Source organism: Malus domestica, chromosome 05, assembly GCF_042453785.1.
Source record: "Malus domestica chromosome 05, GDT2T_hap1".
NCBI lineage: Eukaryota > Viridiplantae > Streptophyta > Magnoliopsida > Rosales > Rosaceae > Malus > Malus domestica.
This window is the reverse complement of record NC_091665.1, coordinates 7,909,975-7,935,349: the sequence shown is the minus strand read 5'-3', so window position 1 is coordinate 7,935,349 and position 25,375 is coordinate 7,909,975. Positions and strand designations below refer to the sequence as shown.

At 40.1% G+C, this 25,375-nt stretch overlaps 2 protein-coding genes and 1 long non-coding RNA gene across 5 annotated transcripts; all 3 read left to right on the top strand.

Moving 5' to 3' along the window:
* Positions 1–1,677: 1,677 nt before the first annotated feature.
* Positions 1,678–19,802, top strand: LOC103436579 (outer envelope protein 64, mitochondrial-like). 2 transcript variants are annotated; one of them, XR_011581191.1, is made up of 13 exons: positions 1,678–2,071; positions 2,179–2,331; positions 2,449–2,573; positions 2,858–2,983; positions 3,070–3,252; positions 3,454–3,598; positions 3,738–3,906; positions 11,664–11,798; positions 11,894–12,094; positions 12,510–12,637; positions 12,720–12,771; positions 14,611–14,702; positions 14,793–14,931. XR_011581191.1 is itself a non-coding variant. In XM_070822181.1 (13 exons), exons 1-13 carry the CDS (start codon positions 1,806–1,808, stop codon positions 19,480–19,482), a joined length of 1,836 nt encoding a protein of 611 aa, XP_070678282.1. In that variant the 5' UTR covers positions 1,679–1,805; the 3' UTR covers positions 19,483–19,802. The 2 variants fall into 2 exon arrangements, 1 of the variants encoding a protein (XP_070678282.1); XM_070822181.1 differs by lacking the exons at positions 14,611–14,702; positions 14,793–14,931 and adding exons at positions 18,282–18,351; positions 19,400–19,802 and having other exon boundaries at positions 1,679–2,071.
* On the top strand, positions 16,072–17,552 carry LOC139196364 (uncharacterized). Its single transcript, XR_011581192.1, has 2 exons — positions 16,072–16,271; positions 16,356–17,552. It is a non-coding gene; the product is annotated as an uncharacterized lncRNA (long non-coding RNA).
* Positions 19,803–22,989: 3,187 nt separating the features above from the next.
* On the top strand, positions 22,990–25,016 carry LOC103436610 (uncharacterized). 2 transcript variants are annotated; one of them, XM_029101954.2, is made up of 5 exons: positions 22,990–23,078; positions 23,309–23,966; positions 24,091–24,183; positions 24,589–24,656; positions 24,758–25,016. In XM_029101954.2, exons 2-5 carry the CDS (start codon positions 23,328–23,330, stop codon positions 24,942–24,944), a joined length of 987 nt encoding a protein of 328 aa, XP_028957787.1. In that variant the 5' UTR covers positions 22,990–23,078; positions 23,309–23,327; the 3' UTR covers positions 24,945–25,016. The 2 variants fall into 2 exon arrangements, with proteins under 2 accessions (XP_028957787.1, XP_008373280.1); XM_008375058.3 differs by lacking the exon at positions 22,990–23,078 and having other exon boundaries at positions 23,085–23,966.
* The last annotated feature ends 359 nt before the right edge of the window (positions 25,017–25,375 follow it).

Genomic DNA, 25,375 nt, shown 5'->3' with positions numbered 1-25,375 from the left:
AGCGCCGGTTGAGGGCTGCTGTCGGGCTTCTGTTTCACTGTCGGGCTTTGTCGGGCAAGTCTTGTCGGGCAAGGCTGAAAGAGAAGGACAGAGTTAACTTTGAGAGGTGCCTTTGTGAGGCCTTAGGTGTAGGCCTTGAGGAAGGTTAACTTTTAAGTGCTCAGGCGTGCCACTGCCATCTTTAGTATGGCAGATGTAAAATGGATGTCGAGTTTTGGTTGTATATCTATATACCCGAGAAACCATGTTAGTTATAACAGGTGCCTTTGTGGGGCCTTAGGTGTAGGCCTTGAGGCTTCCTATCAATAACTAAACCAGTGCTTGAACACATCATATTTGTTCTCGTGAATGCATGAGTCTTTATAACTATTACACTTCTGATTACCCGAGTCCGAGAGGTACAATGAACCCAAATAGGTGCCTTTGTAGGGCCTTAGGTGTAGGCCTTGAGGCTTCCCATTAGAGTTCGTTCTTATACTCAAACGTCCTAGACCGCAGAACGGAATGAATCCAAATAGGTGCCTTCGTGAGGCCTTAGGTGTAGGCCTTGAGGCTTCTTATCAGAATCATTCCCATGCTTAAGCGTTCTATGATAATCATAATGTAATAGCAATAAGACTAAGAGATAGGTCGATTACTTACGCCCCAAGTAACTTCGGACTTCTCGTTTATCAAGGATTGTCGTGGATGGGTTAAGTCCACATAAGGTTCTTTTTTATGCCTTGAGGCCAAGGACTTTTAACTAATCAGATTTACATGCCCGAGGGCTTAGGACTTGGATCTAGTTTGAACACTGAAGATATATTCAAATCGGATCCAAGTACTGAGAAAGCCTTTTAATAGTCATTTTGCTAGAAATAACTACTTGAATATAACTGGAAGTGTACAACATATTGCTAGGCTAATGAATGAAAAGACAAAAACAAAGAAGGTCGGGCAAGGTTTAACCTTGTCGGGCAAGCTTGGTTGTCTTGCAGGTTCCTATCTTTGTGGTTTATCAAGGGTATGAAAGCTTCAGGGAGAGAGATTTACAAAAGATGAATCGATACTACAGCAAGGTTGAACAAGGTAGCAGAGCTATTACAAGGGTTTGAGTGAAGGTTTATCCCGCGAGAGATGAAGGCTTGTACCGAGAGGGATGAATGCTTCGGCTGACTACAGCTTTGTTTTGAAGGCAAATCTGGCTTTGAGCAGAGTTTGTGCTTGCATTTGTTTGTTTGATTGAGTGTCCTTATTCCTGGTTTCTTTTTCTTCTTATATAGACAACTCGGCTTGGTCTCCTGTAGAAGCAACCTTGCCCGAATGTGGTTTGAAGGGTGATGACTCATCAGCTTTTTTACATGTACTGCCATCATAAAGTACTTTATGGGATGTGTAGCTGGTCAGTCTATACCACTTGACCTTTGGGTAGGTAAACAAGTGGTCTTCATGAGTTGCACCAAGTCAGAAAAGGCCCTTTCTGCCTTCTGGGCTTTGACTGGGCTTCGGCTGTCTTTCCCTTCGGGCCTCCTTTTGGGCCAGCTCCTTTCTTGAGCCCAAAGTTCAAGTTTTGATCCAAACAATTGCAACTGAGAAAAGAAAAAGGAAAAAAAATCAAAAAGAAAAAGAAGAAAGAATAGTATTCGCGCGTCAAACCCACGGTCGCCATTAAACTACAAGTTACCGATCAAACAAAATAAATGTTAATAAAATGAAAGTGAAAAATGTAAAACCCTGCCAAAACCCAAACCTCCCAAAACCCTCGCTGCTGCTCACTGCTGGGCTCACTGCTAACCTATGACCTGTCCCTGTCGTGATCGTTGATCATGTGGAAGCTTCACCCCCAGCCTCTGCTGGCGATCAAGGCCAATGTCTCCGCTAACCCAAAAACCTGGATCGTTATCGGTCTCACCGTCGCAGGGATCGTGGTCCTGGCCGAGACCCACCGCCGAAGACGACGCCGAACCGGAACACAAATCCTTCTGTCCGAACCATTTATAGAGCCCCGCTTCCAACTCCTTCCCTTCCCTCAGCCCCCTCCCCCCGCCGCCACTCAACCCCTCGCCTCCCTCTCCTTCGCTGTCTCCGACATGTCTCTCTCTCTCTCTCTCTTGTTATTTTGCATTTACTTGCAATTTTTTCAATTTTTTTGTTGTGATTCTTTCTGATTTGGTTTATGGGTTGGTGGGTTTGTTTCAGATTTGATGTGAAGGGTTATGTGACTGGGTTTGGGAGTCCCGATTGGGCGCGAACGCATGAAGCGGCGACCAAGACGGCGTTCGTGGTGACGGCTCTGCTAAAAAATGGGGCTACTTGCGTTGGCCACACCGTCATGGACGAGCTCAATTTTGGGTACTAATTATTTTTCTCTGTCACTTTGTATTCCCTTTCAAATTTAAATGGCGAAAACAATTAAGAATAAATGAAAGCAACGAACTTTTGATACCTTGTTATTTGTATCACTATCAGGATCACTGGTGAGAATGTTCATTACGGAACGCCTGTGAATCCTGAATTACAATCTCACATTCCGGGAGGATCTTCCAGTGGTTCTGCCGTGGCTGTTGCAGCCGGTCTTGTTGACTTTGCTCTTGGTAAGCTTCTTTGAGTATTTCTACTTCATTTTACTGTCTTTGCAGAATTTCTGCTTCATTTTACTCTTGGTTTGGTTATAATTTTGCCTTATCTTTTAGAATTAGATTCATACTCTTTCCATGTTTCGTCTCAAGTAGCAATGAATAAAGGTTGTAGGTATCAAGTCACCTGCTCAGGCACTGAAATCGGACTAACTATGTGATCCTGCACTTAAAAACTTACCCTCGTGGTTTGGCTTCTTTATAATATCAGCTGATCCTTTCAAGTTCTTATACTTTTATAGGTATTGATACAACTGGATGTGTTAGAATTCCAGCATCATTTTGTGGTGTCATTGGGTACCGACCGTCTCATGGGGCTGTATCTATGCTTGGAGTTCTGCCAAATTCACAGAGTTTAGACGCTGTTGGTATGCTTGGGAATAGTTTCTTGTTTATGGTTTCTCTTTTATATTTCTTTCATCTTCTTTAATTTGATATTGTTGTTGTCTTTTAGGAATTTTTGCCTGCAATCCATCTATTCTACGTCGTGTTGGACATGTTTTGCTTCAACTGAATTCTGTGGAACCTAAAAGGGCGAGATGCCTTATTTTTGCTGATGATCTCTTTCAGCTTCCTAAAATTCCTACTGAGAAGACAGTACATGTTGTCAGCAAAGCAATTGAACATCTATCTGGGTGTAAGCAACTTCACTTGAGAATATGCACACACACATACACACATATACGGCTCCATAGTCATAGTCATTTCTTTTAATCTTTTATAAATCAATGGTAAAGTCAGCTATGCAATCTCTCTATTGTCATAATGGGATGGGAGTTCATACAAAAGTAAACCAAGTATAACTATGTTGAAGTTGCTTCTTTTACTGCTTCTGCAGACCAACCTCCAAAGCATATGAATTTTAGTCAGTATATTGCTTCAAATGTACCCAGTTTAAAAGCATTTCGTGAAGATTCCACAAAACGTCAAAATGGAGTATTTACTTTGAAAGCTCTCTCTTCTGTGATGCTTTTGATACAGAGGTATTCTAAGATTATTCAGGTCAATTAAATCTTCTCAAATTCCTTTGCGTTACCTTTATGGGAAAGGAAATTTGATAAGCTCTCTCTCTCTCTCTCTCTCTCTCTCTCCACTAATTTGACATCTACAACTTTATTTCAGTTGTGAATTCAAAACCAATCATGAAGAATGGGTTAAATCAGCGAAACCAAAGCTAGGGCCAGATGTATCAGATCGTGTTCGTGCAGCAATTAACTCTACAAATGAAAACATGAAAACCCTATATAAAGTAAGGACTGAGATGAGAGCTGCCCTTCAAAGTCTTTTAAAGGTAACCCAACACTATACAAATTTTTATATTCATTAGGCATTCTATCGATTTATCTACTTCACTGGTGTTAAGTACTAGTAAAGTGACTCTCAGAAAGAAATTTTCTCAAGGTCAGAAATGTTTTAATTGTTACTAAATTTTAAACTGCGTGATGTACTTCTTTTGCTGTTGTATTAATTTCTCTGCATATAAATATTCCTTTATTACTGTTGTTTGTTATGGTATTTTAAGAAGACCATATCTCGCAAGTCTTTAATCTGAGGCAGGAGAGTTGGTTGTGAAAACTTCAATGTAGTGTGTATATGGAGTGAGTTGGAAGATTATCTCTGATGAGTTGATTCTTCAAAGTACGCGTTTATGTTTTAGGGATAAGAAATATCAAGTCTGATTGAATAAAGAGAAGCTGTAAAAGATTTTTGTTAATTTGGTGAGGATCGGAGATAAAGAAATACCAAAGAGCGACCGTTTTCGTTACTTAGGATCTATCTTGCAAAAGAACGGAGAATTAGATGGAGATCTCAACCATAGAATACAAGCTGGATGGATGAAGTGGAAGAGTGCATCCGGCGTGTTGTGTGACCGTCGTATGCCACTGAAGCTCAAGGGAAAATTTTATAGGACGGCAATAAGGCCGGCGATGTTGTATGGCACAGAATGTTGGGCGGTGAAGCATCAACACGTACACAAAATGGGTGTAGCGGAGATGAGGATGCTTCGTTGGATGTGTGGGCACACGAGAAAGGATAAGATTAGGAATGAGAATATTCGGGGTAAAGTAGGAGTAGCCGAAATTGAAGGAAAGATGAGAGAAAATCGGTTACGGTGGTTTGGACATGTGCAAAGAAGGCCTACTGACGCTTCGATTAGAAGATGCGACTATGGGACAGAGGTTCAGGGCCGAAGGGGTAGAGGAAGACCTAGGAAAACTTTGGAAGAGACCCTAAGAAAAGACTTGAGTACTTGGATCTAACGGAGGACATGACACAGGACAGAACGCAATGGCATTCTAAGATTCATATAGCCGATCCCACTCAGTGACTTGGATTTTCCAAGTCTCCAACCGAGAAGTTTTCCTCACTCGGGAAATTGAGGGAACACTACCTCAACCTACATGCTCCACTCACAAAGCTTCAACATACAAGCTTCAACAAAAGAAAATTCAAAGAACTTAGCGAAGAAGGCTTTGGTGTATTTAACACAATACGTTGAAATGAAGGAAAGCTTATTTATTGATATCCCCGATAAGTTACAAATATGTACATATACTTGAGTCAAAATAAACAAACAAGAGGGAGCCTTCACAAAGGTTGCTTAGGAGAAGTCTCAGCAGTCGGTAGAGCCCCAGAAAGAGAAGGCACCGGAGGAGGATCATTCGGAGCCTCAGTACTGGACAAAACCCTAGAAGGAGGAGGCATCAGAGGTTGATCATTTGGAGCTTCATTACGTGGTACAGCCCCAGAAGACGAAAGCAATAAATGCCTTTGGAACAAACCCACAAATCTCTGATGATCAAGTAAAACCTGACCATCAGATTCCTTCATCTGGTCAAGCTTCCTCTTCATGTTTGTAGCATAGTCATGTGCGAGCCGGTGCAACTGTTTATTCTCATGCTTGAGCCCTCTAATCTCCTGTTTGAGACTCATCACTTCAGCCGCCAATGATTCAACTTGGCGGGTTCGAGCAAATAGGCGTTGGGCCATATTAGACACAGAACCTGCACACTGAACACTGAGAGCCAGAGAATCCTTAACAGCCAACTCATCAGACTGTTTGGAAAGTAGTCGGTTATCTTTGGGAGTGAGAAGGTTCCTGGCCACTACCGCAGCGGTCATATCATTCTTCATCACGGAATCCCCAACGGTAAGAGGACCAGTAGGGGAGACGAAGGATGGGCGCCATATGTTGTCTGGAGAAGGCGGGGCTGCCTCTTCAACAAGGTTCAAGTCAAAACGACGGTCGGAGGGGCCAGACATTTTCAAAGGTGTTGAAGAGAGAAGAGGTCGGACAAATCAAGATCTTAGAAGTGCAAGAATGGAGCTTCTACTGGTGGATATTCAAGTGTGCCTTGGAACTTAATGTCAGCCCCTATAAAAACTGCACTCGACGAAGCTTCAGAAATCGAAGAGGCGCCTGCTCAGAAATCGAAGAGGCGTTTGCTTTCTCAAAAGCTGGGCTGTTCAGAGACCACGAGGGTCGATCTCAGAAATCGAAGAGGCGTTTGCTTTCTCAAAAGCTGGGCTGCTTAAAGACCACGAAGGCCGATCTCAGAAATCGAAGAGGCTTGCTTTCTCAAAAGCTGGGCTGCTCAGAGACCACGAGGGCCGATCTCAGAAATCGAAGAGGCACCTACTTTTCCAGCCTTGTCAGCACCTGTCACACGCACACTCAGCTCTGCGGAAATTATGGGCATTCTGTCGAAGATTTCTGGCGAAGTAGAAAGCACATGAATCGTACTGTTCAATCACCCGCTTCCCACACGCAACAGTAACTCATGGGTACCACAGATAACTTTGCCAAAGTTCTCTGACAAAGTTGAGACACGTGAAGCTTGCAGCTCCCGCTACATTGCTCTGACCAAGAAGGGTAAAAGAATTGCAAAGAAACAACACTAACAAAGTTTAGACACATAAATTTTGAAGGTCTAGCTAACATATTATTACCCACAAGGGTAAATGAACAGTACCACTGCTGGATAATTGGAAAGTCCCGGTGTGTCAACCTTTGTGCTTCGTGGCAAGGTAGACTAGCAAACATGCCCAACCTTTACTCACATTCGAGAAAACACTCCCAACAGGATTGCTTGCTCCAAAATCGAAAAGGCACCGCCCTCCGAATCTCGAGAGCCAGACTCCCAACATGTTTACTTTCTCAAAAATCGAAGAGAGGGTAAAGGAACAGTACCACTGCTTGATAATTGGAAAGTCCCTGTGTGTCAACCTTTGTGCTCCATGGCAAGGTAGACTAGCAAACATGCCCAACCTTTACTCACATTCGAGAAAACACTCCCAACAAGATTGCTTGCTCCAAAATCGAAGAGGCACCGCCTTCCGAATCTCGAGAGCCAGACTCCCAACATGATTACTTTCTCAAAAATCGAAGAGAGGGTAAAGGAACAGTACTACTGCTGGATAATTGGAAAGTCCCTGTGTGTCAACCTCTGTTCTTCGTGGCAAGGTAGACTAGCAAACATGCCCAACCTTTACTCACATTCGAGAAAACACTCCCAACAAGATTGCTTGCTCTAAAATCGAAGAGGCACCGCCCTCCGAATCTCGAGAGCCAGACTCCCAGCATGATTACTTTCTCAAAAATCGAAGAGACACCGCTCTCCGAATCTCGAGAGCCAGACCCCCAGCAGGATTGCTTTCTCAAAAATCGAAGAGGCATCGTTCTCCGAATCTCGAGAGCCAGATCCCCGACAGGATTGCTTGTTCGAAAACCGAAGAGGCACCACTTTCCCAACTTCAAGAGCTGGATCTCCTTGGATAAAGCTTGTCTGTAATCTTCACACGCAACATCAGCTTTCCAGATACCACAGACCACTTTTTCAAAGTGCTCTGACAGAGTTAAAACATGTGAAGCTGGCAGCTCCCACTACCGTGCTATGACCAAGCAGGGTAAAGGAATAGCATTATTACTTGATGTTAGGGAGACTCCTATATATGTCGACCTCCATCCCTAACGGACAGGCAGACCTGCAAAAATGCTCAACCCTTTCTCTTATCTGAGAGGGCACTCCCAACGAAGCCTTTCGAAATATTCAGCTTTCTTTCCCCCGATAATACCTCTGTAAACAAGCTATACTAGAGCAAGAATATCTCATATCATCAGGGTTAAAAGCAAGAGTATCCCATATCATGCTTTTTCCCTGTCTTTTCCTTTGGCCTTGTTCTTACCAGCAAGACAAGGAGAAAGAGAGCAATCAGTCAGCACTTGGAATCAAGCTTCCAGCCAGGAACTGACTGCCTGGAACCCCTTACCTGATTACTTACCTGGCATTGCTCTCGAGTACTCATCTTCAACATCTTATGCTTCCAGGGAAGATACTGCATCTGCCTGAGGAACAGATAGGGCAAGTGAGAAGGATACAAGGAAGCATGTGGAGATAAGCGTAACAGCACATGTGCCGATACATCCACTACTCTGTCAAAAGCAAAAGTATCCCATATCAGCAGGGTCGAACGTACTCTAGATTTGATGGACTTGTTTTGACCCTCAAATTCTTCAGTCGGCCTTATACTCTGGAGGAAACCAGAAAACCCTCCAGCCCAGTTCAAGAATAAGCCTGTGGAAAGTTACTTCTTCAAAAGCAAAAGTATCCCATATCATCTCTTCTCATTTTTCTTCTCTTTATCCTTCATGCTGCCTGCAAGATAGGGAGAATGTGAACAATCAGCCGGAGCTCTGATTGCTTACCTTGTCTGTCACCTCTTTCAGTAGATCCCCTAGCCCGGCGACTTGGGGGACTCCTACTACATGGTTTGTATCGCGCTTGACCAAGCCTGAAACTACAAGTAAGCTTCAAGTGAAATTGATACATTACCTTGTGCATCTCCACCAGTTACAGATACCACCCCTGGATGGAGGAAGAGTACTTCCAGAGAAGATGCCACATCTACCTATAAGACAGATTAGGCAAGTCAAGACGATACCACACTCCGGTACTTAGAAGTTTCGTGGTTACGAGATCATTCTCCCACAATATTTCCTAATGTCATTTGTACTAAATCATTCACTTGTACTCACTAAAGGAGAGCTTGAACCTATGTACTTGTGTAAACCCTTCACAATTAATGAGAACTCCTCTATTCCGTGGACGTAGCCAATCTGGGTGAACCACGTACATCTTGTGTTTGCTTTCCTATCTCTATCCATTTATATACTTATCCACACTAATGACCAGAGCAATCTAGCGAAGATCACAAAAAGTGACCGTTTTCGCTACCTAGGATCTATCTTGCAAGAGAACGGAGAATTAGATGGAGATCTCAACCATAGAATATAAGCTGGATGGATGAAGTGTAAGAGTGCATCCAGCGTGTTGTGTGACCGTCGTAGGCCATTGAAGCTCAAGGGAAAATTTTATAGGACGGCAATAAGGCCAGCGATGTTGTATGACACAGAATGTTGGGCGGTGAAGCATCAACACATACACAAAATGGGTGTAGCGGAGATGAGGATGCTTCGTGGGATGTATGGGCACACGAGAAAAGATAAGATTGGGAATGAGGATATCCGAGGTAAAGTAGGAGTAGCCAAAATTGAAGGAAATATGAGAGAAAATCGGTTCCGGTGGTTTGGACATGTGCAAAGAAGGCCTACTGACGCTCCGGTTCGAAAATGTGACTACGGGACAGAGGTTTAGGGCCAAAGGGGTAGAGGAAGACCTAGGAAAACTTTGGAAGAGACCCTAAGAAAAGACTTGAGTACTTGGATCTAACGGAGGACATGACACAAAACCGAGCGCAATGGCGTTCTAGGATTCATATAGCCGACCCCACTTAGTGGGAAAAGGCTTTGTTGTTGTTGTTGTTGTTGTTGTGGAGTCAACTTGGATAATCTTTGATGCTATTGGTTTCTCCCTTTTCTCTTCCCTGTATCGCTTCGGTTGGACTATTAGAGATAGGAACTATATTTGAAACCTTTGTCAGTTTAATAACTTTAGCTAACATATTTGAGAATCTCTCCAACCTTGTAATAATTGTACAAGTCAGCTAAGTTTGTTCCTTTGATTTGTTTTGGCCAACAATTTGAAATTATACAAATATTGAAGAGGTGGGTCAGCTTTAGCTTGCTTGTCTACTTTCACTGGTGTGTTGAGATTCAACAACCTGAGCTTCCTTATATTGTTATTCCTCCCTGTTGTACTTTTATGCGCAAACGGAAGCGAATTATAACAAAGTACCAAATATCAATGTCGTAGGTGAAAGCTAAAACAAACAATCTCAAACTGACACAAGAGATTTACGTGGTTCGGCATAAAGCCTACTCCACGGACGAATCACGGCGAGGAATTTCACTAAACAAACGGAGATTACAAAAGAGTGTTTAAACTCTCACAACCCAAATCCCACAAATTACAAACCCTAAACCAAACGAGTAGAGAACCCAAACCTAACGGAGAAGATTCTCCCAAATTGCTCTCTAACTCACAAATTCACAAATTCACAAATTGACTCTCACCAAATTGCCACACGAATGAGCCACACAAAATACACTAACCCTAATGTCCTATTTATAGTGCATAGGACTTAGGTTACAATAAGAATCCTAATAGGAAGTAAATCCAAATCCTAATCAAATAGGTAATTAACAAAATCTCTCCATCAAGGAAACCAACTAAGAAGTCAAAATCCAAACCCAAATAGGACACCAAAACCAAATAGGTAACACAAACCTAATTTATTGCATCATCCTAATTTTGAGCCAAAAAGCCCAACAATCTCCACCTCGGCGAGAAATTAGCAAACTTCCAAATTTGGGATACCAAAATACAAATGCAAATGTGCACCAAATTCTTTCGAAACTGATCTCCACCTAGACTCAAAAAATCCAAAAGTCTTCAAACTTGAAATTTCCTCCAACGCCTTCTCCAACAAATTCCATTATGGAAACTAACAAATACAAAACAAAATCCAAGCAAAAGCTTGAACATACGAACAAAAAGTGCGAATTGCACTCCACCCAAAGAGCTTGAGTACCAAGCTCCACCTCCTCACATAACATTTAGAGGAGTTCAGAACAACGATCTTCTGCAATGTTTGCATCAACACTAGCAAAACACTTATCAAACAACTTCTTTTTGCCCTTTAGCGTTTTTAGAAGCCCTTGTTGAACTAACAAAGCACGCATCTTCAATTGCCAAATACCAAAGTCATTGCCGTCAAACTTTTCAATATCAACTTTCACTGATGACGTAGAAGGCTTCATAGTGACTGCCAAGCAAAGCCCAAGCTGAAACCTGGGCTCTGATACCACTTGTTGTACTTTTATGCGCAAACGGAAGCGAATTATAACAAAGTACCAAATATCAATGTCGTAGGTGAAAGCTAAAACAAACAATCTCAAATTGACACAAGAGATTTACGTGGTTCAGCATAAAGCCTACTCTACGGACGAATCACGGCGATGAATTTTACTAAACAAACAGAGATTACAAAAGAGTGTTTAAACTCTCACAACCCAAATCCCACAAATTACAAACCCTAAACCAAACGAGTAGAGAACCCAAACCTAACGGAGAAGATTTTCCCAAATTGCTCTCTAACTCACAAATTCACAAATTGACTCTCACCAAATTGCCACACGAATGAGCCACACAAAATACACTAACCCTAATGTCCTATTTATAGTGCATAGGACTTAGGTTACAATACGAATCCTAATAGGAAGTAAATCCAAATCCTAATCAAATAGGTAATTAACAAAATCTCTCCATCAAGGAAACCAACTAAGAAGTCAAAATCCAAACCCAAATAGGACACCAAAACCAAATAGGTAACACAAACCTAATTTATTGCATCATCCTAATTTTGAGCCAAAAAGCCCTACACTCCCACCCCTCCTCTCTTCTGAAACCAGAAAAGGGGGAATAACTGCTGCAGCTCCAGTACTCCTGCAGAGTCTGCATTTAAAATTGTTTTGAACAAGATTATTTGGTGAAAATATTGAGGTTGCCTTATTGTGAAACCGATTGTTTATATGTACAATACCTCATTTTATGTATCTCTATTTCTTACAACCTCTTGCTGTCCCAGGATGATGGAATATTAGTGATTCCCACAGTCGCAGATCCTCCATTAAAGCTTAATACAAAGAAAGGGGGGTCATCTGAGTTTAATGATAGAACATTAGCATTAACAAGCATTGTCAGCATGTCTGGGTGCTGTCAGGTAACTGAGTGCTTTCAAGTCTGAACATTCACATTTATCTTTGAGTATCTGTAGCTTTGAAACTTATTTTCACAATTATATTTGCACATGGCCAGGTTACAGTACCAGTAGGAAAGCACAATGACTGCCCTATCTCTGTTTCATTCATCGCGTTCCATGGTGTTGATAAATTTCTCCTTGATACAGTCTTGGATATGTACTCTTCAGTTCAGGAGAAAGTAAGCATTACATCCCATTCATTGCCATTGCCAGATACCAATGGGAACATGGATGCTTCAGAACTCTTAAAAGAGAAGGTTGTTCCCTGCTAAAATCTTTTCATCTTAGTTTTCAATGCTTCATTTTGTCAAGTCGTCTTCAATATTTTATTATTTTTTGTCATCTTTACACTGGCAGTGTTGCAACTGCATTCTCTACATGAATGGTACTTCCCACCTTTATAGGCTGATATATTGGGTCTGAATCTTTGTCCTCTCATGTTAATGATAACCTTTAGTGTACATAATGTCACATTTTCCTTTGGCATAAAATGTGGACAATAGTGAGACAAGGGTCAAAGATCAGGGGGCGTTGTTCTTCCCCTTTGCTATGTTTGTTGAATATTTTGCTTAGTTCTGTTAATTTGATTTTCTACCAGCAAAAGAGTTTTGAAACCACTGTTTCAATTAGTATTATTTGTTATATCAATTTCTATGTTTACTCTTTTTGCAGGGAAATGCTGCATTTAAGGGAAGGCAATGGAATAAGGCTGTCAACTATTATACTGAAGCTATCAAATTGAACATGATGAGCGCAACTTACTACTCCAACCGCGCAGCTGCTTACTTGGAGTTGGGGTGGTAAGAAATGCCCATCTGATCTGTCAATTCCCTCTGTTGCAATGCATTGGTATTTATATGCTTATCAATTTCAATCATGCAGCTTCCAGCAAGCTGAAGAGGACTGCAGCAAGGCAATATCACTTGACAAAAAGGTAATAAAGTCATTCTATTGCATTTATATTTTTAGACTCTTTGTTTTTATGGTCGAAGCACTACAAACCAAATCATGTTATGTTGTAACCAATTCTGTTAGTAAAAGGGCAGTTGGAGTTCAATTTACCTCCTCCTGATGGTTACCACTAAGTCGTTTAGGTATTTGCTTTGTTCAACAGTATTATGTTACCACTAAGTAATTTAGGGATTTCCTTCGTTCAACAGTGTTCTATAGTGGACTAAGGTAGCAAAACTGGATGAGCAAGAATCATTAGGAGTTATTTGTTTCTGGTAATTCGTTTCATTTGTTTGATTGTGGTTCTTTAATCTTCAACGCTTACTGTTTCCAGAAGCATCCTTTCAATAGAATGATCCAAAAATACCAATTCAAGCTAGTCAATGAAATTCATAGACCTCCCCAGTACACTCCTGGCCAAGGTGGAAGTCTGGGTCAACTGATTTCTTAAATTGCTTGTGTTGAGAATAGAAATCTCAGAGAGAATTTGAAGCCTTGCATCACAACAACAACAAAGCCTTTTCCCACTAAGTGGGGTCGGCTATGTGAATCCTAGAACGCCATTGCGCTCGGTTTTGTGTCATGTCCTCCGTTAGATCCAAGTACTCTTAAGTCTTTTCTTAGGGTCTCTTCCAAAGTTTTCCTAGGTCTTCCTCTACCCCTTCGGCCACCTCTAGTCACATCTTCGAACTGGAGCATCAGTAGGCCTTTTTTGCACATGTCCAACCCACTCATTCCTAATCTTATCATTTCTTGTGAGCCCACACCTCCAACGAAGCATCCTCATCTCTGCTACACCCATTTTGTGTACGTGTTGATGCTTCACCGCCCAACATTCTGTGTCATACAGCATCGCCGACCTTATTGTCGTCCTATAAAATTTTTCCTTGAGCTTCAGTAGCATACGACGGTCATACAATACGCCGGATGCACTCTTCTACTTCATCCATCCCGCTTGTATTCCATATATTCTGTCTTTGATCAGCTTAAACGAAGACTTTTAGATTCCAACACTTCTCTCCAAAGGTTAAGCTTCGCATTTACCCCTTTCTGAGTTTCATCTATCAACCCTATATCGTCTGCGAAAAGCATACACCAAGGAATAACATCTTGAATATGTCCTATTAACTCATCCATTACCAATGCAAAAAGGTAAGGACTTAAGGATTGTTAATGCACAAAATCAGTAAGGACTTTGGTACAACAGAAAGTATTAAGTTTGTGACTTTCGCTAGATTGCTCCGGTCATTAGTGTGGATAAGTATGTAAAAGGATAAAGACAGGAGAGCAAACACAAGATGTACGTCGTTCACTCAGATTGGCTACGTCCATAGAGTAGAGGAGTTCTCATTAATTGTAAAGGGTTTACACAAGTACATAGGTTCAAGCTCTCCTTTAGTGGGTACAAGTGAATGATTTAGTACAAACGGCATTAGGAAATATTTTGGGAGAATGATCTCCTTTTATAGAAGAGAGTTTCTAGCCTTGTTCTAACATTGACACGTGTCGTGTTGTGATTGGCTTTCGATGTTGACACGTGTCGCGCTATGATTGGCTTCTGATGTCGACACGTGTAGCTCTGTGATTGGCCTCCTGGTTGTAGGGGAAGCTCCTCGGTTGGGGACTTGCAAGATCCAAGCCGCTGAGTAATCACGAAACTTCTAAGTACCGAAGTGTGGTATCGTCTTCACTTGTCTTATCTGTCTCATAGGTAGATGTGGCATCTTCTCTGGAAGTACTCTTCCTCCGTCCAGGGGTGGTATCTTTAACTGGTGGAGATGCACAAGGTAATGTATCAATTTCACTTGAAGCTTACTTGTAGTTTCAGGCTTGGTCAAGCGAGATACAAACCATGTAGTAGGAGTCCCTCAAGTCGCCGAGCTAGGGGATATACTAAAAGAGGTGACAGACAAGGTAAGTAATCAGAGCTCTAAGCAATCAGTCCCAGATCAGAAGTTTGATTTCGAGTTCCGGCTGATTGTTCTCATTCTCCTTATCTTGCAGGCAGCATGAAGGATAAAGAGAAGAAAAGGAGAAGAGATGATATGAGATACTTTTGCTTTTGAAGAAGTAACTTTCCACAGGCTTATTCTTGAACTGGGCTGGAGGGTTTTCTGGTTACCTCCAGAGTATATGTGGCCGATTGAAGAATTTGAGGGTCAAAACAAGTCCATCAAATCTAGAGTACATTCGACCCTGCTGATATGGGATACTTTTGCTGTTGACAAAGTAGTGGAAGTATCGGCACGTGTTCTGTTATGCTTGTCTCCACATGCTTCCTTGTATCCTTTTCACTTGCCCTATCTGTTCCTCAGGCAGATGTGGTATCTTCTCTGGAAGCATAAGATGTTGAAGATGAGTACTCGAGAGCAATGCCAGGTAAGTAATCAGGTAAGGGGTTCTAGGCAGTCAGTTCCTGACTAGAAGCTTGATTCCAAGTGCTGACTGATTGTTTTCTTTCTCCTTGTCTTGCAGGTAAGAAAATGCCAAAGGAAAAGACAGGGAAAAAACATGATATGGGATACTCTTGCTTTTAACCCTGATGATATGAGATATTCTTGCTCTGGTGTAGCTTGTTTGCAAAGGTATTATCTAGGGGGGGGAAAGAAAGCTGAGTATTTCGAGAGGCTTCATTGGGAGTGCCCTCTCAGATATGAGGAAGGGTTGAGCATTTTTGCAGGTCTGCCTGTCCGTTAGGGATGGAGGTCGACATATATAGGAGTCTTCCTAACAACAAGTAGTAATGCTATTCCTTTACCCTTCTTGGTTGTAGCACTGTAGTGGGAGTTGCCAGCTTCACGTGTTTTAACTCTGTCAGAGCACTTTGAAAAAGTGGTCTGTGGTATCTGGAAAGCTGATGTTGCGTGTGAAGATTACAGACAAGCTTTATCCAAGGAGATCTGGCTCTCGAAGTTGAGAAAGCGATGCCTCTTCGGTTTTCGAACAAGCGATCCTGTCGGGGACTGGCTCTCGAGATTCGGATAACGGTGCCTTTTCGATTTTTGAGAAAGCAATGCTGCTGGGAGTCTGGCTCTTGAAATTCGGAGAGCGGTGTCTCTTCGATTTTTGAGAAAGTAATCCTGTTGGGAGTCTGGCTCTCGAGATTCGGAGGGCGGTGCCTCTTCGAATTTGGAGCAAGCAATCTTGTTGGGAGTGTTTTCTCGAATGTGAGTAAAGGTTGGGCATTTTTGCTAGTCTACCTTGCCACGGAGCACAGAGGTTGACACACAGGGACTTTCCAATTATCCAGCAGTGGTGCTGTTCCTTTACCTTGTGGGTAATAATATGATAGCTAAACCTTCAAAATTTATGTGTCTAAACTTTGTTAGTGCTGTTTCTTTGTTATTCTTATACCCTTGTTGGTCATAGCGATGTAGTGGGAGCTGCAAGCTTCACGTATCTAAACTTTGTCAGAGATCTTTGGCAAAGTTATTTGTAGTACCCATGAGCTAATGTTGCGTGTGGAAAGTGGATGATTGAACAGTAAGCTTCACGTGCTTTCTACTTGACCAGAAATCTTCGATAGATTGCCTGTAATTTCTGCAAAGCTGATTGTGCATGTGACAGGTGCTGACAAGGCTGAGAAAGCAGGTGCCTCTTCAATTTCTGAGATCGGCCCTCGTGGTCTCTGAGCAACCCAGCTTTTGAGAAAGCAAGCTCCTCTTCGATTTTTGAGATCGGCCTTCGTGGTCTTTAAGCAGCCCAGCTTTTGAGAAAGCAAACGCCTCTTCGATCTCTGAGATCGGCCCTCGTGGTCTTTGAGCAGCCCAGCTTTTGAGAAAGCAAACGCCTCTTCGATTTCTGAGCAGGCGCCTCTTCGATTTCTGAAGCTCCGTCGAGTGCAGATTTTTATAGAGGCTGGCATTAAGTTCCAAAGCACACTTGAATCTCCACCAGTAGAAACTCCCTTCTTGCACTTCTAAGATCTTGATTTGTCCGACCTCTTCTCTCTTCAACACCTTTGAAAATGTCTGGCCCTTCCGACCGTCGTTTTGACTTGAACCTTGGTGAAGAGGCAGCCGCGCCTTCTTCAGACAACATATGACGCCCATCCTTCTTATCCCCTACTGGTCCTCTTACCGTTGGGGATTTCGTGATGAAGAATGATATGACCGCTGCGGTGGTGGCCAGGAACATTCTCATTCCCAAAGATAACAGACTTCTTTCCAAACGGTCTGATGAGTTGGCTGTTAAGGATTCTTTGGCTCTCAGTGTTTAGTGTGCAGGTTCTGTGTCAAATGTGGCCTAACGCCTATTTACTCGAACCTGCCAAGTTGAATCATTGGCGGTTGAAGTGTTGAGTCTCAAGTAGGAGATTAGAGGGCTCAAGCATGAAAATAAACAGTTGCACAGACTCGCACATGACTATGCTACAAACATGAAGAGGAAGCTTGACCAGATGAAGGAATTTGATGGTCAGATTTTACTTGATCATCAGAGGTTTGTGGGTTTGTTCCAAAGGCATTTATTGCCTTCGTCTTCTGGGGTTGTATCGCGTAATGAAGCTCCAAATGATCAGCCTCCGATGCCTCTTCCTTTTAGGGTTCTATCTAGTACTGAGGCTCCGATTGATCACCCTCCGGTGCCTTCTCTTTCTGGGGCTCTACCGACTGCTGAGACTTCTTCTAAGCAACCTTTGTGAAGGCCCCCTCTTGTTTGTTTATTTTCTCATGTATATGTACATATTTGTAACTTATCGGAGATATCAATAAATAAGCTTTGCTTCATTTCAACGTATTGTGTTAAATACACCAAAGCCTTCTTCACTAAGTTCTTTGAATTTTTCTTTTGTTGAAGCTTCTATGTTGAAGCTTTGTGAGTGAAGCATGTAGGTTGAGGTAGTGTTCCCTTAATTTCTCGAGTGAGGAAAACTTCTCGGTTGGAGACTTGAAAAATCCAAATCACTGAGTGGGGTCAGCTATATGAATCTTAGAATGTCATTGTGCTCGGTCCTGTGTCATATCCTCCGTTAGATCCAATTACTCTTAAGTCTTTTCTTAGAGTCTCTTCCAAAGTTTTCCTGGATCTTCACAGATTCATAAAATTCTGGGCTTCTCCAATGAATGCCAATGGGTTGAGTAATATGTTCTAAGTTTCACATGGTAGTGAACATATCATTTACATGTCAGGCCAATTTGACCACACAAGTTTCATGTCAATCAGTGTAGTTGATTCACGTTTTCTGGTCTGATCAGTGTAGTGGACTAGAGATTGAAGCGACAGTGGTTACTGAAATGGCTTACAGACAGTTCTTTGTGTGATAGGCCAATAGTTGATCCATGTGTTCAGCTCAGTCATAGTTGTTTTTATCTAATCTCTTGTATTGCTTGCAACCTTTATTGAGTATGTCTACTTTATGAGGGCCAACTCCCTACTTCTAACAGATTTGTGCTGTGTATATAGTTGTAAATGTAGATTGTTTCTTCAAAACTGTACAAACTTTTCAATATCTGTGACCTTTTTTGATCTTTTTACTTTTTGACGTTTTTGCAGAATGTGAAGGCATATCTTAGACGCGGAACAGCTAGAGAATCACTTCTTTGTTATAAGGAGGCTGCTCAAGGTCAGAACCCAAATTTCATATGCTTTGTTGCGTTCTGTTGCTTCTTCAACATTTATGAACACTGCTGTGATATATCATATATGACATATCTTGTATGATCACTTGTGTTCAATTGTATGATTATAAGATGAACTACTTATGTAGTCATGCAGTCTTCTCAGTTCATTGATTAATGGAGTACTAGATCCATTCTAGTTCATTTGGTCACCCTCTTAGTTAGTTGCCTTAAGCCATCTGCATTTCTGTTGGGTAAATACTTGTGAATTGGATCCAATCTATTAATATATAAATGGTTTTAGAACCTTTTGTTATTTGAAAATGTGGTCAAATCCACATAAATTGCGACTGAATTGGAACACCGTGGAGCATGGACCTCTTGTCATCTCCATCAAAATCATTAAAACCATTACATATTTTTGATTGGGTTGCCATTCCTCTTGCTTGACGAGTGGTTGAAAGGGAATTCATAAAGTTGGGTTTGGGAAGGGAAGGTGTTTTTGGTGATGTCTATTCCTAGTAAAAATATGTAGTATCTCATGTTTAGTGCCATATAATCCACTTTTGTACAAATTGAATAGATGAAAAATCCAATAGAACAAACTGTGAAAGCTAGCGTATTCTTACTGATAAAAAAGAAAGAGAAGTTACAATACTTTAAATAGATAAACTTTGAAACCTTCATGATGCTAAAACCCAAAATTAACCCAAACGTGATGAAATAAACCTAACACAAGACAAACTGACTCTCACTTTTTTCACATGTCTAGTTTTCTATCTAAAGTAAGAAATTTGACCTACACCAATCCTTTGTCAAATATACTAATCGAAATTGTATTCTGCTGGTGGCTTATTTTGAATGTCACATATTCCATTGACCTTATCCATGAAGTCATACCATTTCATGCTATGTCAGATATTGTTCCGAAGTTGACGTGTGCCTGTGTTAGGATTACATGTGAAACATACAGCTACGGAGTTTGATTAAAACGAAAATATGCAGTTATGGTTGGTTTAGCTACTTTCTTATTTTCGTGTTTGGTATTTGCAGATTTCAAGCATGCCCTTGTTCTTGAACCTCAAAATAAGGTTGCCAGTCTTGCTGAAAAAAGACTAAAGAAACTGCTGAGTTGAGTCCCCGCCAACAAAAATTATGTGGCATAATACTCGTGCAGAAGAAAACTAAGAGAGGTGATTTTTTGTTTAGCGGCTGCGACAAGTTTTTGTTTCCTCTTATGTGTATATTATTTATCTTTGTAATTATCTGTTTTAGACTGATGTTGAGAGGCCCTATATATACTTATATACTTTTTATATCATCCCCTTTTGAGAAATGAAAAGTGCATACTTTGTCTCACAGAAAAAATGTTATAGGGAAAAAGAAAGAGCCAATATTGTACCTGTTAAAATTTTGCTTTGTCGATCAATGAAGAAAATTCTCTTTTCTGGTGGAAGATGTTTTGTCAATTTTTTGATCCTGACTAGGGATGGGCAATGGTTATGGCGGGCGAGGAACTGCGATTAATTTACCCATAACTGTTTATGCTCATACCCGTATAACCGTTTACTCGTTGGGTAATTGTCTAAACGGTTATACTCATACCCATACCGTTTATAAACGGTTAACCATACCCATTTAACCGTAACCGTTTAATACTTGTTTATCCATTTATCCTTTTTAATCCGTTTATCTTCTGTTTTTTTTTTTTTTACCATTACCCTTTTTTCACCTGTCTACATGTTTTTTAACAACTTGAAAATTAAAAAAAATTGTCATAAAGTTTTTTTTTTGACAATTAAACACTGCTATAGGTACATTCATCATACATTTTTATATTTTAATTTTTTAAGTTCTTATACCTTTCCAATAATTGAAATAATAGTTTACGGACGATATTTTTAACTTACCAATGAAGGTAAATATAATATTTACTAAGTATTATTAGGTTACAAAAATTGTCTAGAAGACATTTCTGTCAAAACATTTCTTTCAATTTCACGGTTACCCGCAAGGAATATAAATTAATTTGGCCAATTCCTTGATGATTGAGAATCATCATTCCTGTAGTAGTGTTATTAAGAGAATGACCGATGAATTCCTTGCTAATTTATTGAATGCTAAGTATTATTGGATCTAGAACATGTTTTGTGTTAATTTTACATATATAAAATAAATGGGTAAACGGTTACCCGTTTATAACCAACGGTTAATACCCATAACTGTCCATTTAAATTTCGCGGACCCATAACCGTTTATTTATTTAAACGATTACCCATAACCGTAACCGTTTAATTTAAATGGGCGGGTAACCGCGGTTACCCATAACCAATGGGTATTTGCCCATCCCTAATCCTGACTGTGAGCTCTGCTAAGCACTGCCTTAATAGCCTTTAGTATTATACCGATATGTTGGTTCTGTCTAGACTCTAGTCCGAGTTCATCATCGCTTGCATTCAGTTTTCACTCTCTTTCCTGATTTATTACGTTTTTCATAGCCAAAATTACGACCTGACCGAATTGGCGATTCTCTGTGTTTTGAGTATATTTTTGAGGTTGTATATCCATGTTTTACTTGTGTTGTTTTGACCCCTAATTCTCTTGATGACTTTAGACCATTCAGACAGAGAGTTGATGTCCTTATTACTTTTAGGACATAGAAGTTCATTCAGTCAGAATTATTTTGTTACAAGTTCATTGATCGGAATATTAAGCGTTGCAGCTTGCGCTCCCGCAATCACAGGTGTAAGATTAACTCAAAGCTTGTTAAACATGAAGCCATGAAGGCCGTATCAACTGCCATTGGATGAGTATGAACTTCGATATTTGTGCAGCACATAGATTAAATCACTCATCCAGTGACAATCATTTTTTCTTTGTCTTTAGTTTTCAATTTTTATGTTAGGGATAGAGGTGAAATTATATTGGAAAAGGATAAGATGAAAGATGGGTCATGGGTGAGAACGTGAGAGGGAGGGAGTAATGAATGAGAATGTATGAAAGAATAACTCAATTGAAAAGCAACTTAAAATTGTTTGCTATTTTTGTTTTTATTTTTCTTTGGTCTAACATTTTTTTATCCCTTCCATTCTGTTTTTTTTTTCACTCATCCAACTCTCATTTTATCTGTTTATTTTTTGTATATCTATAAAAAATGTAGAAAATTGAAAACGAAACAGTTATCAAACAAATTAACTGCCAATGAGACCGTGACAACATAGCCAAGTTGGCTATAGTTATACTCTCCTCTCTACACTCAAGTTTGAATTTCGTTCTCCTTTGTTTCTTAAATTGTAAGTATCTATATTTACCATAGAAATGATTTTTTACAATGCGGTTAATTGTACTAGTTAAATGCAGATATATTGTTGATATTGTTGGTATTGCAAACTTACAATTGCCAATATATGGTTAATATGGAAAAAAGATTCTCGCCAGATCCTTTTCATAGGGATCTCGTGATCATGACCGTTCATCGTGCATTCAGAAATCATTTCAAAATTAAAAATTAAAAATTAAATATAAATAGTATCTAACGAAAACTGATCGCATGATATACGATAAACGATCACAAGATTCCTAAGATCCTTAGGAAAAGGATCCGCCTAGAATCCTTTTCCGGTAAATGTGGTTGTTAACTGGTGGTCGGTAAATTTAACTGCAAGTACAATTAACCACACTCTAGAAGAACCCTACCATATTTGTCAATACTCTAGAAACTAAAGAGGGCACGTGTCCCCTCTTTCCCCCTTAACTTTTGGATCCCCTTCACCTAATCCTCATGACCCACAAATTTGCGTTTTTGAAATTTAATCTAATGGTTAAAGTTATTATAACTTTTAATGGGTTCTCTGTTTGTAGTCATTAGATAAAATTTCAGGGGTCTGGATTTATGGGTCATGAGGCTTAGGTGGAAGGGATTCGAAGATGATCCCTTTCCCTACAACTAATCTTGTATGCATATTAGAAAATGATAATGCTAGACAAACTAAATTTTGTAAACCAAATGATATTGGTTATTAATGATTGGATTATTACTCAAATATTGATTAACGTGCTTATTTTCTATTAGTGAAACATCATTTAATTTGCAAATCTAGTTTATAAATTTGATCTCTCTAGCATTATCTTTAAAAAAAATTGGCCATAAATTCTTAAATCCGCCTCTACTCTACTCGTCGTTTTCTCTGCACTATCATTCCTAAATTCCTTTTGAGTTGCTTATGTATGATTAGGAACAGTATGAACGAGTATTAGATCACTCATACAACAAGTAAAGGGGGGCAAAAATAGAAAAAATTAGTTAATTAGTTTTTTTTTTTTTTTTTTGTTAAAAACAGATGAAAATTAATTTCAATGCATATATTTTGTATATGTGCAACTTTTACACTTTGTACATCCAAATGAAAATTCCAACAATATGTTTTTGCCAAATATTTGAAAGTTGCATATACAAAAATAGCACAATTGGTTCATATATTTGATGATCCCTATATATACATATAGCACTTTGGGATTACATATGGTTCATACACATAAATAGTAGTTTAATTACGTACACACAAACACCCTATGGGTCCATAGCTTCCACCTCTTTTGGCCAACCAATGTTTTAGAGCTTTTCCACTTTCTTGTGATGACGTGTCACCGTTTTCCTTAATTTCCCTTTTTATTCTTGTTCTATATAGCCGAAATCTTGGTTCCTTCATTGTGGCTTATGAGGAATATATCAGTTAAGCCTCTCTGTGCTTTCCAACTAAATAATTCAGTTATCTCATCACCAAAAGCATTCTTTCTAGAACATTAGTTAGTTAGTTATATATGTGTATAATTGTGTGTATATATATGAACTTCATACGGCTTTCCATATCCTAGCAAGAACATTCCATGCATGCAACATTTGTACGTAAATTTTCTGTTAATGTTTTGGTTAAATTAATCCCAAAGTTTAATTTCTTACAGAAAAACTTGTCGATCGATTATGTTTCCGCTTAAGCTTCCGAAACGTATCAGCTTTACGGCTTCCGTTGATTGGTTTTATCGGCATTATTTTGCCAATGCCGGTCTCCGCTCAGTTTTAACAAATCTGGGTGACGGCACCACCATCCATTGCTGGGTGCCTAAATCCCCCAAATCATACAAACCCACCCTTCTCCTTCTCCACGGCTTTGGAGCCAACGCCATGTGGCAATACGGCGAGCATCTCCGCCACTTCACCACCCGCTTCAATGTGTACGTGCCCGATCTCCTCTTCTTTGGGCACTCTTGCTCGTCACGCCTGGAACGTACAGAGTCGTTCCAGGCAGAGTCCATAATAAGGTTGATGAAGTCTCATGGGGTTGGGAAGATGAGCGTGGTGGGGATAAGCTATGGTGGTTTTGTGGCGTACAACGTGGCCGTGCAGTGTCCGGAGATGGTAGAGAGGGTGGCGCTGTGTTGTGCCGGGGTGTGCTTGGAGGAGAAGGATATGGAAGAAGGGTTGTTTAGGGTTTCAGATTTGGATGAGGCTGCAAGCATTTTGTTGCCTCAGACTCCAGAGAAGCTGAAGGAATTGATGAGGTATTCATTTTTCAAGCCCGCCCATGGTCTGCCCTCTTTTTTCCTCGCGGATTTCATTCATGTACGTAAGCAGCCTTTAAATCTATTTTCCCACTCTGCACATGCTTATTAGCTGAATTTTTGAAGTATACTTTTCAACTAAAAAAAAAAAAAATAAAACATAAATTTCTGTAATATTTTTATAGGTCATGTGTACAGACTATGTAGAAGAGAAGAGAGACTTGATCCGGGCTATACTAACGGAGAGAAAGCTGTCTAATCTACCCAAGATCTCACAGGTGACTATTTCTCCCCTTATTGCTTATGTATATTTGAAGTTCTTTAATTGGAGTCCGTTTGATAACCATTTCAGTTTTCAGTTGGTAAAAATTTAATCGGTAGCTATTTTAATTTTCAGAAGGCAAATTTTTAAAACTCAAAACAGTTGATGTTGGTTTTTGGTTTTTGGTTTTTAGTAGGAGCTGTACTTATCACACCCTTCTTGAATTATGGAGATTGAATTAGATAAATCAACGAACATAATTTAACATAGGTGTTTGTTTATTATTTTCCTTTCTAAAAACTGAAATAGTTTTCAAACAAATTTTTAATTTTAGTTTTTACAGATAAATTGATTATCAACAGGCCTTGAAATTTTCATAAATAATGCTTAATGCTTATGTACTATTCCATTGTAAACACAGCCCACACTGGTAATATGGGGACAAGAAGATCAGATATTCCCGGTGGAACTAGGGTACAGATTAAAGAGGTAAATGAGAAATCTGATGGATATATAATAATACAGTTCCTCATTGCTCGATCTTTCATTTCTCTTAACTAATTATATGCATTTTGGTTTGAAATATATAGTCATGTAGGTAAAGGTGCGGAACTAGTCGTTATAAAGAACGCAGGACATGCTGTGAACCTGGAAAAGCCCAAGGAGTTTGCCAAGCACCTAAAATCTTTCCTCTGCGACTCACATTCAACTCCGCCATCACCACCAACATGGAAAGATCACTTTCATTTCACATCAACAAAGTGTATTAATTCATGACTGAAGATGATTTACACGAACACTTTGTTCGTTGAGCCGATGATTACGTAATGAAAGAAAGAATGTTACACAGTTTTGTTCGCACATGAAGATGTTTAGGACCTCTATATAGAGGATTGCAGACAGAAATCAGTCCTATACTATAACAGTACACAGAAGCGCCAAATTAACTCAGTGCTTAATGATTTAATGATGTAAAACCGTATTAGGGAAAACTTTCTCGGGCACTTTACCAGTCAAAATCCAATAAAATCGTACTTGGTGTCTGTGGGCATTACGATCATTAGTAAGCACAGATGCATCCATGGCCTTTGACCGATGCATCCATGGCCTTTGACCCCAATTTTTATGGTGATGGAATTGCATAATTAGAATTCAAATTAGTGTCATTCAACTTGTGGTTTTTTATTCGATGTGAGATTTATACTCTC